Raw genomic sequence first — 17,452 nt, forward strand, 5'->3', positions numbered from 1 at the left:
CTCATTTTGTATCTATGTGCTGTTTATTTCCTCTACCAGGATGTTGGTCTTCACATTTAATCAATACTCCTCAGTCTCTGTATTCCAGTCTGTTCGTGTCACTTTGCATTTGTTTCTGTCTTTTAGTGTGTTTGCTACCCTTCCTAGATACACTCTAGGAATTATTTTGGGAAAGTTCTATGGCTTGTTATACTAAACTATATGATCACAGTGGGTCCCCCCTGGCCTTGAAATCTACAAACATTGGTGCTGTCTGTAAATTGATTGAATTTATACCAAAGAAACAGCACAGAAAAGACATAACACCCATACAACATACAGAGCAGCATTTCTTTGTGTTAAACAAATTTTAAAGAGTCCTGTACTGGGCTAAAACTATCGGATAGCATCACCACTTGAAGACAGACTCTTCAATCGATGTGAGAGAAAGGCCTATGGACCATCTAGCAATGCACTGCTGACCATTGGTGGTCCACAAACCACTGCTTTGAAGAATTTAATGGAGTGAAGTGAGAAACAGAAAAAACAATGTAAATGCTATGAGAATATGATACACCCTCCTCTCCTCCCCGACCTCCCTGAAAAGGCAAATGAAGGAGAGTACTGCAACATATACAGTGCATTAACTACAGTTCTGAAGCACAGCAGGTTCTGCATACTGTTCCTTTCCACCACTGCAAGACATGCAATAGAAACACTTCCCGTGACAGACTCTAGCAGTGATTTACTTCTATAAGTGTATCCTAACTTTAACTTGGTCACAAAGCAAAGCAGTTTCAAAAAAAAAAAAAAAGTGGAGGTAGCACAATTTAGAAATTGCCACCTGAAAAATGCTTGGCTAAGTCCGCAAAGGAGAATCTGTGATGATTAGCAGCCAATGTTTATTGACGCAATCTATTTTTAGGATGATAAAACATCATAGCCAGAAAAAGCAGGAGTCTGGTTCTTCATACAGTATTTTTCAGTTAAGTCTAGTTGTGTGTGCAGACTGGGCATAGCAGAAATTATATTTTGCACATAGTATTTCTCAGCTAATTTCTGGCACATTTCATGGAAAAAAATGAAAAACAGCCAGAAAGAGCACATCTAAATGTGTAGAAGTAAGTACAATTCAGATTGGTGAGAAGGTTATCTTCTGACATTAAAAACTGAATTAAGGTTGACTATTGATTCTTTCTGAGATTTGTTGTTCTAACTTCCAAACTATTAGTTCTGATTCTACACTAGGTTACACACTGACATGTACCATAGGATTCTGACACAAAATTTCACTTGAAGTTTAATCCATTTGCAAATTCACATAGTGCTTTCACTCCCAGAAAATGGACTGAAGCTATCCAAGGCATTTCTGCAATTTGTATCTAAGAATGAAATTAAAAACCCTAATTGTTTAGTAGTTTGCCTATTAAATTCTTCATACTGCCCAATTGTTTGTTCAAAACAAAGCAAATGATAAACCTTGAGCCTTAGTATTCTATTTTGATGATAACTGTATAGTAGCTTCTAGGATTATTTCCAACTTTGCGAATATCCAGGATGCAATGAAAGTGCTGAGCTGTTGCCCCACTTAGAGAAAAAAGGGAAAATAAAATTTAAGTTACATAAATGAAGAAATGTTGAAGTTTGTCTTCATTGCTAGCTTAACAATACAGCTTTTCATCTCCCAGCTGAAACATCTGGGGGCAGGGGCATGTAGGCCTCCGTGTTGTTCTTCCTTCATATTATTAGATCCTGACGATGGGGCAAAGGGAGTAAATCTGGAAAAGGCTGTCAGAGGACTACCCCTGATCCATGCATGCAATTTTTCAATATGGATTTTAAATAAATAAATAAATAAAAAACACCACCAGCACAAAATGATGAAACTCTGAGTAGGCAATCATGCATTACCTTGTCAGAATTTTGTATTTTCCTATCAGTCCACTATAGACTCTCTTGCCTTGCTTATCCACTGAACACTTTAATCGTTATTTATTTATACTATATAATTAATTTCCCTCTTCAGAACAATGGCACAGAGTTTATCTGACAGTAACATTTTCATATCCTGCATCCTCTTATTCCTCTCCCCCCCAGTTTCATGCCTGGTTAGACTGCATAACCACTTCACAGCATGCATACGCCCCTGACAGCATCATTACTAATTATATAACCCTACTCAGTTATGTCAATCTCTCTCCCCTAAAGAACATTTTAGCCTTGATTTATTTGATCATCAGGCTCTCAGGTAACATACCTGACATTTCTCCTTGCAAGGAAGTTTATACAACAGATATTAGAAAAAGCCTTCTAAAAGCATAATTAAAGGAGAATATTTTATATCTTCAAAAACAGCTACTCAAGTTCAAGGTTAAAAAAAACAACCCCACCACACACATACAAAAAGGGAGAGTTGATTCTTCTACTCAGCTGTACATAATCTGGGAGAGTATTTCCCTTAGTGTACAGCATGTATCACTTTTCATAAAACATTTTAATATTTTGGCTGTGTTATTAATTATTTGTATGTTGCTCAGTGCTGTACAAGACACAGAAATCATCAGAGTCCTTGCCCTTAAGAGTCTACAATCTGTTAAACACAGAAAAGTCACACAACAGGGTCCTTCACAAATACAACTAGTCCTTCCATGGGCTAAAACTGCAACAGTTATTTCCAGCACTATAAATACAAACTGAATGAGCTGACAAGTACAACTAACCACTACAGCTGAAAATCCTGCTCATTTTATTGGTATGTTAGAGTATATATTTTGTTTTGAAGTCACTGCAGAAAGCAGCCGAGTAGTCTTTTATACCACATGCGGCTCTCTGTGCCCTGCGTACCCACTTCCACCTTCTGGCAGGGAGGAGGGAAGGAGGAAACAGCAGCAGAATATCAGCAGTAGGAGAATGTTCTCCGTCCCCTACATCATGTGGGAGTAGGAGAACAATGAAGCAAGTTTCTCTTCCAAACAAACAGTTTTGGGGCTCACTGACTGGCTGCTAATTTTTCCCTTTGGCTCTCGGATATATAAATGCTCTGAGAGACGGAGGTATACAAGGACAGAAAGAAGTAGGGGACTTGAAATATGATGTCATGTCAGGAGATGATGTTAATTTTAACATAATGGAGGGCACTCAGCCCCTCCCAGGAGGTGCACAGCACCTAGTGAGGCAGTACTGCCAATCCCAAGCAGTGGGGGAGATAATTTGCATTCAGTTTCTGAGTCTTTAGGGTTCATATTTTCAAGCTTTTCCCCTCCCCCCATCACCAGGAAACCAAAAAACAAAACAAAAAAGATTACGATTATCATCTATCACATGACTCCAGGAGCCATGAAATATCACAAGACTTGCAATAAACTCATGAGAATTGGAAACATCAGTAGGCTCAGTTTTGAGATGTAAGCATCTCATAGCAGAGACTGTCTCTCTGAAAAAACACTCTTTTCCATGTATACTGTTTGTTTACTTATGTTTTCCATTTGACTCATGAGATAAATAAAGCAAGACTTGTCTCTTTATAGCCACTTTCACTTAATGATTTATCAACATGGGACTCAGTGTTGGGATTTGCAACACTGCATGGGAATAGTACAATAAAAAACAATATTTTGTATCAAACACGTTTAATATTGCAAAACTTAAACACACTGCATTTTAAGTTCAAACTACTTGGCAGTGTCTCTTGAAAAAACATTTGGCATGGAAACAAACACTGTATACACTCAGGCAATTCTGCTGAACAACAAACAGAATTTTCTTCCAACACAAAGGTCAGCATTCAAGCTGTAACAATTGTGAGAGAAAAACTAATTTGTTGAGTAATGACATTCATAGAGATTTATCTCCAGGTAGAAATTCATTATTTAAATAGTGCAGCAGTTACAGGAAAAGAGTTGCAAGCACAGGAAAATATAAAACTTATTTTTTCATAATAAGATTACCTTTAAAGAAAAGATGGATATATTCCATATTAAAGAGAGATTAAAATTATAAGGAAACATATCTGTTTCATTTGTGAAAATATCCTTTCCACATAATGCACACTTTAGAACTAAAATACAGATCAAATGTCATTGAATTAAACACAAGCTCTCATGAATATGAACTAGAGCTCGCAGACAATTACCATTCCTTCTGATCAGAGTGGAGCTAGATAATATTATAAAGCAAACATGCCATTTAATGTAAGAGACATTTTGAGAACTTTAATGTGAAGACTAATGGAGATAAACACTGTTTGAAATGTACAACAGAACAATATGATTTAGTGGCAAAAATATCCCGATATAAACTCTAGCCATGAGAATCCATGATGAGAGCTTTATCCTCATTGCACCTGCATCCATATATAGTCTAGCTTAATGCTGAAGTTAATAAATATTTTAACTTTATAAAAACTATGAGATCACTTCTGGAAGATTACATTGCCATATAAAAATTTTGACAGCTGTTTAATTCAAAAATCATCCACTAAAGCCATTAAAGTTAATGTGCATTAACTCTATTGAAAAAATTAGTAAGAATACTAAGAGTTGCTATAATGCAAAATACAGTTAGAATGATAACAGAATAAAGGGAGTAACACAACATGAGCTGTAATGTACAATAAGTATCAACATGCAAAAACAAAGAAAATTAAATCTTACATTTCATATCAGTCCTAAATAACATTTTCATAAGCAAAGAAAAGAAATGTGGTCTAGATAAAATTACTATACGATGGGTGCATAACAGGTTGAAAGAAAATACTCAAGGTAGTTATGAATAGTTTGCTGTCAAATAGGGAGGCTGTATCTTATGGAGTCCCACAAGGGTTTTGCATGATCCAATGCTCTTCAATATTTTCATTAATGACTTGGATAATGGAGTAGAAAGTACAGTTATAAAACACTTGCAGACGACACCAAGCTGGGACGGGTTGCAAGCACACTGGATGACAGAATAAGAATTCAAATGACCTTAATAAATTGGAGAACTGGTCTGAAATCAACAAGATGAAATGAAGGTAAGGAAAAATCAAATGCACAAATACAAAATGGGGAACAACTAGCTAGGCAGTAGTATGGCTGAAAAGGACCTTGAGCTTATAGTGGACCACAAACTGCATACCAGTTAAGAATGTAATTCAGTTGCAAAATAGGCTAGTATTCTGGGGTGTATTAACAAGAATGTCAATATGTAAGACATAGGAGGTAATTGTCCCATTCTAGTTGGCACCGGTGAGGCCTTAGCTGAGTATTATTGTCCAACTCTGGGCATCACGCTTTTGAAAAGATGTGCACAAACTAGAAAGAATCCAGAGGAGAGCAACAAAAGTGATAAAAGGTTTTAAAAAAACCTGACCTCTGAGGAAAGGTTGAAAAAACTGGACATGTTTAGTCTTGAGAAAAGAAGCTGTGAGGGGACCGAATAACAGTTTTCAAATATGTTAAGGGCTGTAAAAAAGGATGGTGATCAATTGTTCTCGATAGTCACATTTCAGGTTTTGGATTTTGTTTCTGACAGTCCAAAAAATAGTTTATTAATGGGAATAAAGTTCATTTTCCAGCCAGCTCTATCCTTTATATTGCTCTGACAATGCCAACATGTCTGCAAGGGCAGTGTAAAACACACCTTACTATGAAAGACAACCAGGCCCTTGGTATCAAGGACAAAGGTAAAGGTGAAAGCAATAGCAAATGAGATGACATAAAATTATGTGCATTTTTGCTTGGAATACAAGACGTCAATGGTCAATCCTGTCAATATGCAAGAAGCAACACAGACAACTGCAGATGCATCCAGCGCAGGCAGGTTTCCAGATGTATCCTGGTGTTGCAGAAGAGGACATAACACATCATTTGCTAGTGCACTTGTGGGCCGTAAAAAGATGCATCAGGCACATAATGCTTGTGCACTCACTTTGCCTACGTAGGTGTGTAAAGGAGGGAAGGTAGAAAGGAAGACTAGTAATCCTGTATGAGCAAAAATGGAAGCTGATGCAACTGAAAATCCTAATCTTGTGATTACAGAAAACAAACCTTCTCGAGTTTACTTGAAGTACCTTGCTACTCCTGCCTTTGGTATGGGTATTTTCAAGCAGAGCACCTTATAAAATGCAAAGGGGTGACAACATTATAGTATGCCTATATTAATATTATATATCGTATTTGTAAAATGGCCTTAGTCAGGTGACAGACGGAAAAGTTGTTATTTATTTATCACTGTCAGAAGACAGAGTATTAAACAGGAAACTAGAAAACACTGGGTGAGACACTGTGATGTTGCTTCCAAGGAATTATTATAAATATAGAACTGGACTAGAGACAAATACATAGAAAGCAATGAATGCTTCCTTATAGTCTTATAAAATACATATTTTTAAAAGAAATAGAACATGGTTGTCATAAGCAATAGTACAGCTAGATCAGGCAGGTTAAGTACAAGCCAATCAAGTTCTTACTTCCTTGAAACAATGAAACATTGCCCAGGATGGCAACTACTTTCTTTCTATCACCATGTATTCCCCTTTCAAAATCCCAGTTCTCCACTTTAGTTTATCTGCACAATCACTATCAGCGCTACTTCTGTCTGTATTTATCACTAAGGGTATAAAGAGCTGGCTAGGTCCCAAACATAAATATAATGAGCCAGATGGGAAATCCTGAATCAAATTTTTGGCCTGATCCTATAGACCAGTCTTAGTCTAATGAAATAAATGAAAACATTGCCTGATTAAGGACTGCAAGATCAGTGTTCCACATGCGGTATTTTATTCTTGTTAGATCTAAATAATGGAGACCTAAAGTCTATCAGGGTAACAAAAGATACAGACAGTAACTATGTACAATATGCCCTCAAAACACCATTCATATCTAAATAATTCATAAACAGCTTAGCCAAGATCATTACATTCTTGACACACCAGGATAGCAAAGTTACATGATTTCCTCTGTGATCTGCTCCTGCAGTCAAACATATCAGTCAGCTAAGGCACTGCAGGTTATATCGGACACACAGGCAAGCACAGAATTATAATGATAGACCTGAAATCTGTGGGTTATCTAATTGTTGTGAACATTGTACATCATTAAAAAGAGTTGATGGCTGAATCAAATTAAAACCCACAGAAGAATTAAAGCTGTACTCTGGTTTTGTGAAATGAAAGAATTCTGTAAAAGACACTCAGCCTCCCCTGAACACATACTGTATATTCATTTAAAATTAAAGATTTGAAAAAAAAAATGTCAGTACAGTCTCTCATCGACACACATTGGGTTAAAAGAAATCAGGAGGGCTGCCCATAGGCTGAATACATTAAACACATTTGAACAGATTTAGCAACATTTTACTGAGATGTATGCAGATAAGACATATGGAAAAATGCTAAGAGAGTGGGCCTGCTTCTGCTCCCCAGAAGTCAATGGCAAGACTCCCACTGACTTCAATGAGAACAGGATCAGGCTCCTTAAAAGATCAATTATTCCCGTACTCAACAATAATGTGGGTTCACCTCCTCTTGAGAATCTATTCTGTCCAGTAACAATGAAAAATTCTTAACACAACAAGGTTTTGTGACCTTTTTTGTCTCTCTGACTGTCATGTTTTCCCTGTGTTTTGTTCTTATGACATTATCATATAATGTCTGATGTCTTATTCCTAAGTGCTGATGTTTGGCCTCTGTGTTCAGTAATGTCATCAACAAGGCTATGCAGTTTAAACATCAGTGATCCTAGCCCTCATGGCCCTATGAAGTAATAACATACTTGTCATAAAACACTCTGGAGGTTCTTTACTTGTTATAAATATGCTCTCATTTTAGATTTTTATTAGTTCTAGTTTGCCACAGAGGTTGGGGAAGAACATGAAGATCTTAGACACATCATTATTTTGTTTGAGATGTTTTGCTACCTCTGTTTAAAGTTCCATTCTTTTTAAAAAAAAAAAAAAAAAATTGGGTTTGAGATACCAGATTACATTTAGTTTAAATTACCCTGGCTCCTTCTGTCACTCTACAGGGTAAATCCATTACAGAATTCTGGCTATATTAATAAATAATGTCTGCTTAACATATGCTACATATTCTGTATTTCATGTTTATTAAAAGTCTAACAAACATTTAATAAAAAACAAGTATTTTTCTAAAGTGAACGGATACACTGAAGGGCTGGGTGTCAGTCCCACAGTTACAAAATCCACCTTTAAAATAAGGAAATGTCTTAAGATAAAAGAAACAGTATTATAAAACAAGCTTAAAATACACAGAAATTGCATAATAATTCAACGAGTTAATCACAGAACACCTACAGAACAAAGAAGTACAATATGAAAAATACATGTGGAAAAATATATAAAGTAATTATACAATACTGTCAAGGTTCCTTCCCCACTCTGAACTCCAGAGTACAGATGTGGGGACCTGCATGAGAACCTCTAAGCCTAACTACCAGCTTAGATCTGGTTTTGCTGCCACCACCCAAATTATTTATGAGTCATTTGGGAAACTCTGTCTACCTTCCCCCCAGAATATCTCCCTCTCAAGTACTATAACCCTTCCCTGGGTCGCCTTGAGAGACTTCTCCACCAAGTTCCTGGTGAACACCGATCCAAACCCTTGGATCTTAAAACAAGGAGAAATTAACTATTCCCTCTCCTTTCTTCCCCACTCACCAATTCCTGGTGAGTCCAGTTCCAACCCCCTTGGATCTTAAAACAAGGAAAAATCAATCAGGTTCTTAAAAAGAAGGCTTTTAATGAAAGAAAGAAAGAAAGAAAGAAAGAAAGAAAGAAATCATCTCTGTAAAATCAGGATGGAAAATAACTTTACAGGGTAATCAGATTCAAAGAGCCCAGAGAAACTCCCTCTAGCCTTAGGTTCAAAGTTACAGCAAACAGAGGTAAACCCTTTAGCAAAAGGAACATTTACAAGATGAGAAAACAAAGATAAAACTAATACACCTTGCCTGGCTATTACTTACAAGTTTGAAATATAAGAGACTTGTTCAGAAAGATTTGGAGAGCCTGGATTGATGTCTGGTCCCTCTCAGTCCCAAGGGAGAACAACCTCAAAAACAAAGAGCACAAACAAAAGCCTTCTTCCCACCAAGATTTGAAAGTATCTTGTCCCCTTAGTGGTCCTTTGGGTCAGGTGTCAGCCAAGTTACCTGAGCTTCTTAACCCTTTACAGGTAAAAGGATTTTGGTGTCTCTGGCCAGAAGGGATTTTATAGTATTGTCTACAGGGGGGCTGTTACCTTTCCCTTTATAGTTATGACAAATACTGAAGTGAAAAAACAGATTGACAGAGCCAGAAGAGTCACCTACTATAGGACAGGCCCAACAAAGAAAATAACAGAACGCCACTAGCCATCACCTTCAGCCCCCAACTAAAACCTCTCCAGCGCATCAAAGATCTACAACCTATTCTGAAAGATGATCCCTCACTCTCATAGATCTTGGGAGAGAGACCTATCCTCACTTACAGACAGCCCCCCAACCTGAAGCAAATACTCACCAGCAACCACGCACCATACAACACCACCAACCCAGGAAACTATCCTTGCAACAAACCCCGCTGCCAACTCTGTCCACATATCTATTCAGGTGACACCATCGCAAGACCTAATCACATCAGCTACGCCATCAGGGGCTCGTTCACCTGCACATCTACCAATGTGATATGTGCCATCATGTGCCAGAAATGTCCCTCTGCCATATATATTGGCCAAACCGGACAGTCTCTACGCAAAAGAATAAACAGAAACAAATCAGACATCAGCAATTATAACATTAAAAAATCAGTAGGAGAACACTTCAACCTCTCTAATCACTCAGTGACAGACATTAAGGTGGCAATTTTGCAACAGAAAAGATTCAAAAACATACTCCAACAAGAAGTTGCTGAACTTGAATTAATATGCAAACTAGATACCATTAACTTAGGTCTGAACAGAGACTGAGAATGGCTCAGTCATTACACTAATTGAATCTATTTCCCCATGTTAAAGTATCCTCACACCTTCGTGTCAACTGTCTGAAAGAAATGGGCCATCTTGATTATCACTTCTAAAGTGTGTCTCCCCGGCTGATAATAGCTTCTCTTAATTAATTAGCCTCTTATAGTTGGTATGGGTACTTCCACCTTTTCATGTTCTCTGTATCTATAAATATCTTCTTACTGTATGTTCCATTCTGTGCATCCAATGAAGTGGGCTGTAGCCCACGAAAGCTTATGCTCAAATAAATTTGTTAGTCTCTAAGGTGCCACAAATACTCCTGTTCTTTTTCCTGATACAGACTAACATGGCTGCTACTCTGAAATCTATATAATACTTGTAATCTTGCAGCATTTTCCTCAGTAGTTCTCAATGCACTTTACTAAAATAGTGTTATTCTTAGTTACAGATGGGATGAGGAAAAGAAATATTAATGTTTTTTCAAGGTCACTCAGCAAGTCAGTAGCAGAGCCAGCAAGAAAATCCATGTTTCTCACCTCCAGGTTTGTGACATATTCCCTAAATAACACTGCCTCTGTAGAAAGTGCACTGTTGTCAGTAGCTACCGGTGTGGTGCTCTGCTCTTGTTCGATGATGAGAACAGTTGGCTGCGTGCTTGTTCCCTCTGTGTGCTGCCCCAGCTCTGCACAGATAGCTGACACAGCAAACTCCGAGAGAACCCCCAAAGACCACAGACTCTAGTAAAGTACGATGGAACCCAAGCGAGGTTTATTGTCAAATGAAGCACAGTAATAGTTTCCCACAGACTCTACAGGACATACTACGAATATGTGACCCCTGGCAATGGACACAGCTCAGTCAGTGGCGGGACTTTCCACTGCCCCCTAGGCTGGCCAAAGACGCGCACTCCGGGACCTACTTTTATACAGTTACAGGACAGATTACTCATCCCAACTCATGTATTGAGGTACGGGCCTCTTGGCTCATTAGGGTGCCGTCTTTCCTTTGATCATGTTGTTCCAGACATACAGATCTATCCATCATGCTGTCCTGTCTTTAAGATGCACCTGCCTGTTCCTTGTTGTCTATGGAGTGTCCTTGTATCAGGCTGTCCAGGTGCCATCTTGGTACAAGTTCCTCTTATTAGCCCTTATGTATGAACTTGCCTCCTTCTAACAACCCTCTTCTCACCAATTTCTGTGAGTGAGGCCTGCCTCTGGCTCACAGCCCAGCTTTTGCTTAGCAGTGCCTGGAAGTACTTTGGTTCAAGCTTCAGGCCTCAGATTGGGCCTCTGACACAAGAGGTTATGTCTCAGGGCCTCATCTTACTTCATGCACTTCTCAAACAATTACTTCAAAAAGCAGTTTTAACCTAAACTGTTCAACTGTCAAACACCTATTGCTAAGTTATTCTAAATGAGCAATAGGGACAAAATAAAGTACCAGCCTAACTGCCAATAAGAAACATACATAATAATAGATATAAATTGAAAACCTACTACCCAAAATGTGTACTTCCTAGAAACTACCATTCCCCACCCACATTTATTCTTCATGCATTGAAATAAAATTCAGGTTCGCAGGTTTAGTCAAACTTGAAATTTGTACTTCATAAACTATTATGGTTAAATTACTTGATAAATGTCAGACTATTCATTTAAAAATTCTGGCTCTGATTCTCAACTTCCTCACACCAGTGGCAGTGTAGTGCATTAACTTCAATGTCAACTTAATGTCAACATACCATAGAATCACAGAAATGTAGGGCTGAAGGGATCTTGAGAAGTTTTCAAGTTCAGACCCCTGCAGTGAGGCAGGACCAAGTAAACCTAGACCTTCCTTGACAGGTGTCTGTTTAAACCAGTGGTTCCCAAACTTGTTTCGCCGCTTGCGCAGGGAAAGCCCCTGGCGGGCCAGGCTGGGCCAGTTTGCGCACCTGCCGCGTCTGCAGGTTCAGCCGATCGCAGATCCCAGTGGTCATAGTTCACTGGTCCAGGCCAATGGGAGCTGCTGGAACTATCTAGCCAGTTATTCTTTAGTTGTACATTTGATTTATCCTTCCTAAGTGAAGTATTCTGCACTTATATACATTGAATTGTATCTTGTTAATGTCAGACCAATTCTCCAATTTGTCAAGGTTGTTTTGAATTTTAGTTCTGGCTTCCAAAGTTCAAGCAACCTCTGCCATGTTAGCGTCATCACAAATGTTATAAGCGTACTCTCCACTTCATTATTCACGTCATTAATGAAAATATTGACTAGTATTAGACCCAACACCTACCCCTGCAGAATCCCACTACATATGTCCTCCCAGTTTGCCAAAAAAAAAAAAAAATCATTGATAACTATGCTTTCGGTACGATCTTTCAACCAGTTGTGCACCAACATTCCCTCTAATTTTTTACATCCATGTGCGGAATTAATTTTGTTATGTGCACCAATATGGAGAGGATGTGTGGTGTGGGTGGGAGGTTTAGAGTTTGGATGGGGGCTCAGAGCTAGGGCAGAGGGTTGGGGTGTGGAGGGTGATGGCTCTGGTTGAGAGATGAAGGCTCTGGGGTGTGGCCAGAGATGAGGGGTTTGGCGTGCAGGCTGCTCCAGGGCTGTGGTGGGTAGGGTTGACACCCCTCAGCCCTCTCTCGCCGCAGCAGCTCTGGGGCCAGGGGAGAGGTGCCTCTCGCCCCTGCGCAGCCCTTGAGATCCTGCTGCGCAGCCATGCAGCTTAGAGGGAAATTAGTTGTGCACCCATTTTATAGTAATTTCATCTAGGCCACACTGCCCTAGTTTGCTTATGAGAATGTAATTTAGGACTGCATCAGCTCCTTCTCCCCCATCCACTAGGCCAGTAATTCTGTCAAAAAGGAAATAAGGTTGGTTTGGCTTGATTTATTCTTCAATAGCCCGAATGGATTTGTCCTTATAACACTTTTATCCTCTAGGTACTTACAAACTGACAGTTTCATAATTTGCCCAAGTATCTTTCCAACTTTCACAATTAGGCTGACTCTAGAAATTCCCCTTTTTAAAGGTGGGTCCTATGTTTGTCCTTCCCCAGTCTTCTGGGACCTCGCTCATCCTCCAGTAGTTCTCAAAGATAACTGTTAGCTGTTCCAAGCTTGATTCTGCTAGTTCCTTAAGTAACCTAGGATGAGTTTGAGCAGGCTCTGACAATTTGAATACATCAAACTTATTTCAATATTATTTCACCTATTCTTTCCCTGTTTTGGCTTGCATTCCTTTCCCCTTACTGTTAATATCAGAGTAGAGAATCAGGACCATGCTTTCAGCTTAAGTAGCCCATAATTTTATATGTCTGACCAACCTGCTCCAGTTTTATCTGTATTTGTCTTGGTAGTTCTAATTTTCACAGATACTGTATATTATTTTTTAACAGAGTTATACTTTTGAGTAACAGCCTGCATTGTGTAGGTGTGGGGGGCTCAGGAGGGCTGTTTCAGCCAGAATTCTTCTATGGGATCTGAGGAGTCCACACTGGACAGGGAGCTCTACTATCCTCTCAACTTGGGCCACGTCTACACTACGGGATAATATCAAATTAGCTAAAATCGGTTTTATAAAACTGATATTATAAATTTGATTTCATGCGGCCACACTAGGCACAGTAATTCGGCGTTGTGCGTCCATGCTCCGAGGGCTAACGTCGATTTCTTGAAGCATCTGCATTGTGGGTAGCACTTCCGTAGCTATCCCCATGTTCCCGCAGTCTCCCCCCCTCCCTTGGAATCAGGGTTGAATCTTATTGTCGCGGGGGTTCTGGTCAACATGTCGTCCATCATTCCTTCCTCGGGAAAACATGCAGCTGAAGATCCTTTCGCGCGTTTTTCCCTGGATTGCCCTGGCAGAACGCCATAGCACGCAACCATGGAGGCCCATTCAGCTTTTTTTTTTCGCGCAGTCCGTATGTGTACTGGTGCCGCGGACAGCGAGGCGATACTCCAGCGCTAACACAGCAGCATTCACTTGCTTTTGCTAATGATAGCAGGACGGTTAACCGGTCGTTCTGTACCGGTCTACTTGCCGGAGTAAACTGCAATGAGATGACGGTTATCTCTCCCTCTCGTACTGTCCCGCATGCATCATGAGTGCCCCTGGCTGAAATCGGCCGAAAGCAAAAGCAAAATTGGGATTGACTCACTTGGGACTGAGTCAATCCCTCCCTTATGGTTTCTAAAAATAGAGTCAGTCCTGCCTAGAATAAGGGGCAAGTGTATTAGAGAACCAGTGTATCAGAGCACAGCTGCTCCGTGTCAGTATTCACAGGGGGTGCCCCTGCAACAACCGCACCCATTGCTTCCCTCCTCCCCCAACCTTCCTGGGCTACCGTGGCAGTGTCCCCCCCCATTTGTGTCATGAAGTTATAAAGAATGCAGGAAAAGAAACAGACTTGTTAGTGACTAAAATGAGGGGGAGGCAGCCTCCCGGGCATTATGACAGTCCAGGCAGTACGGAATCTTTTCTTTACACAGGAAAGGAGGGGGGACTGAAGCCCCCAGTTGCTATGATGAGATGCTATTAGCCGTTCTGTCCTATCTACTGGGAGTAACCAGGAATCATTCCCTCATGATATTGAGCAATTATCAGGCATGGGGTTCTCGAGGATGGTGGGCACTAGTCCTATCAGCACCGTCTACCACCGGGGAGGGGAGAGGGAGAGGAGCGGATACTGCTCTTCACTGCTGTAGCATCGCGTCTACCAGCAGCATTCAGTACACATAGGGTGACATTGAAGTAGTCAAGGAATGATTTCTTTCCCCTTTTCTTTCATGGTGGTGGGGGGGGAAACTGAGAAGCTGTTCCCTGAACCACGCCAGACACTGTGTTTGAACCTACAGACATTGGGAGCTCAGCCAAGAATGCAAATACTTTTCAGAGACTGCTGTGGACTGGCATGCGGGACAGTACGAGAGGGAGAGATAACCGTCATCTCATTGCAGTTACTCCGGCAGTAGACCGGTACAGAACGACCGGTTAACCTCCTGCTATCTATGCAAAGCAAGTGAATGCTGCTGTGTTAGCGCTGGAGTATCGCCTCTCTGTCCGCGGCACCAGTACACATACGGAATGCGCGGAAAAAAAAAAGCTGAATGGGCCTCCATGGTTGCCGTGCATATGGCGTTCTGCCAGGCAATCCAGGGAAAAACGCGCGAAAGGATTGTCAGCTGCGATGTTTTCCGAGGAAGGAATGCAGGACGACATTGACCCAGAACCCCCGCACAATAAGATTCAACCCTGGATTCCAAGGGGGCGGGGGAGACTGCGGGAACTATGGGGATAGCTACGGAGTGCTACCCACAATGCAACTGCTTCAAGAAATCGACGTTAGCCCGAATTTAGCGCTACTCCTCTCGTCGGGGTGGAGTACAGAAATCGATTTAAAGAGCCCTTTATATCGATATAAAGGGCGTTGTAGTGTGGACGGGTACAGCGTTAAATCGATTTAACGCTCTTTAAATCGATTTAAACGCGTAGTGTAGACCAGGCCTTGTGCTCCAACCATCTCTCCTTTGGGATTCTAACCCCAGTGACACCATGGCTTCACCTACACAAAGGCAGAAGGGACAAAAAGATTCCTTGTGCACACACAAAAGGCTAACCAAAATATAGCCCAGAATGACTCCTACTGCCAGAAGCATTCAATATTCTGCTATATTGTTAAGTACAGTACATTCTCTTGGATATCTTTAAAGCTTCCAGTGTAATCCAATCAATTAAATCTGAAGATAATATAGTAAGGAAGGTATAACGTCCCACACCTACCATATAACCAGATATCACACAGCTGCTGACAGCATAGGACTTACATTTTTCCCTCCACCAACACCCAGTGTGAAATACAAAAGTGTTTTTTTTTAAATAACTATTTATTTACATTTTAGAAAGTTTTTCACATATCACCTTTTAATCCATGTTAAAACTATAAATACTAACTGTTCAGTGTTTACTACTAGGCCTACAATCTGATCCAACAGAAAATTATCCTGTCAGTGTTTTGGGAACAATTACAGTTCATTGATGTGCTCTTTAAAGAGAGTGCAGAGAAAATTTGTATTTATACAAGTTTCTACAAGCCAAGGGTCCTTCATCTGCCTGGTTAGGGTGGTGAGGATCTTTTCTTTTTTCAGCCTGGTGAATGGGGTAGCAGAATGGGGGTCTCCTTTTCTCATCCTACATGGATGATGGAAGGGAGATCTGTGGGGAGAGAAGGATGATCTTGATGGGGTTGCTTCATGCAAATCTATATCTAGATGTGGAACAGGGCCTAGGAACACAACAAACCGAATGGATGGGTTTCACCTACCCTAGGCATTCAAAAGGCAAGTAGCTGTGGTTGACTTTTAGACCATCAGTCTATTAACTGAAAGCTTCACAAGGTTTATGCTGTAATCCCAATATGCAGTCATTCAAAGCATTCACTAGAGCTATTAAATCAGAGAGCACCAACCTCGATGTCATTTAGGATAAAAAAAGTTACAGCTAGAAAAGACCTAGACCACAGTCCCATTCCCCATCAATGCAGGATTTAACCTCTCCCATAATGCCCACAGTAGTTTTATCATCAGTGCTCGATGTATGCTCGTGTGCTGCTTACTGATTCCTCTGCCTCCTGCACCTATCGCCAACCTCTGCAAAGCCAGCAGCAGCCCTAAACCAACACCCATCAGAAACCGGCGGGGGCGGGGGGGCGGTTCTTTGATATATTTCACCTCCACCACGTGCAATATTTCCTAGGCACCAGAATCCCAGGGCAACAAGACCCGCTGGGCTCTTACAATGGCACCAAACCCCCTCTCCTGCCTCTGGGCATTTTCAGCCCCCCAACGGCCCCACTGCGCCCCCCAGTGCGCTGCTTATGTAAGCCGGGCTTATCGGGGAAGCTGGGGCCGCAGGCCCGCTCCAGCCCTCCTGCCGCCGCTCCTGGGAAGATGCTGGTACCTTTTATCCAGGCAAGCGATCCACTCGCTGGAGGAGGACGAATGGGAAGCGTGAGCAGCGACCATGTTTGCCCGGCTCCCTGCGTACCCAGGCGGCGGCTGCTCTGCCCCCTCCCCTGCTCCCTGCCTCCCCCTCCCGCCCGCCTGCGGCTGCCGCCTCTCCCCGCGCTGAGCAATGGGCTCTCCCAGCCACAGGCTCCGGCTGCCTCCGCGTGGGCAGAGCCACCTGGCCCAGCGCTCGGGCTCCCCGCGGCTCAGGTGGTGGCTCTGAGCAGGGCGGGCCCTTGGGTCACGGCAGAGCGGAGCCAGCAGGCGGGAAAGGCACAGATGGGGGGGGGGGGGGTGGCACCTTGCGTGAGAAAAACTCAGGGGATGGGACCGAGCCTTCCTATAGCACAGGCATCAGCGTCATAGGGCCAGACGCTGCAGGCTATGTGGGGCCCGAACCGTGCCAAGCGCAGCCCTGCCCGCTCCAGCCCAGCAACGGAGGTGCTGGAACGGGGGCTTGAGGCGGGTTGCATCTCCATCAGTGGAGATTTTTTTTTAAGAGCAGGTTAGACAGACACTTGTCAGGGACGGT

General features: G+C 41.6%; 1 protein-coding gene across 2 annotated transcripts in view; it reads right to left on the bottom strand.

The window, feature by feature from the left end:
* Positions 1–16,967, bottom strand: part of RAPGEF4 (Rap guanine nucleotide exchange factor 4) — a 221,493-nt gene extending 204,526 nt beyond the window's left edge. For both annotated transcript variants that reach the window (XM_075070110.1, XM_032784584.1), the window contains exon 1: positions 16,874–16,967. In XM_075070110.1, coding sequence (XP_074926211.1) covers positions 16,874–16,938 — 65 coding nt within the window. In that variant the 5' untranslated portion in view covers positions 16,939–16,967. The remainder of the gene's footprint in view (positions 1–16,873) is intronic.
* Positions 16,968–17,452: the final 485 nt, after the last annotated feature.

This window comes from Chelonoidis abingdonii, chromosome 10 (assembly GCF_003597395.2).
Source record: "Chelonoidis abingdonii isolate Lonesome George chromosome 10, CheloAbing_2.0, whole genome shotgun sequence".
In the NCBI taxonomy this organism is placed as follows: Eukaryota; Metazoa; Chordata; order Testudines; family Testudinidae; genus Chelonoidis; species Chelonoidis abingdonii.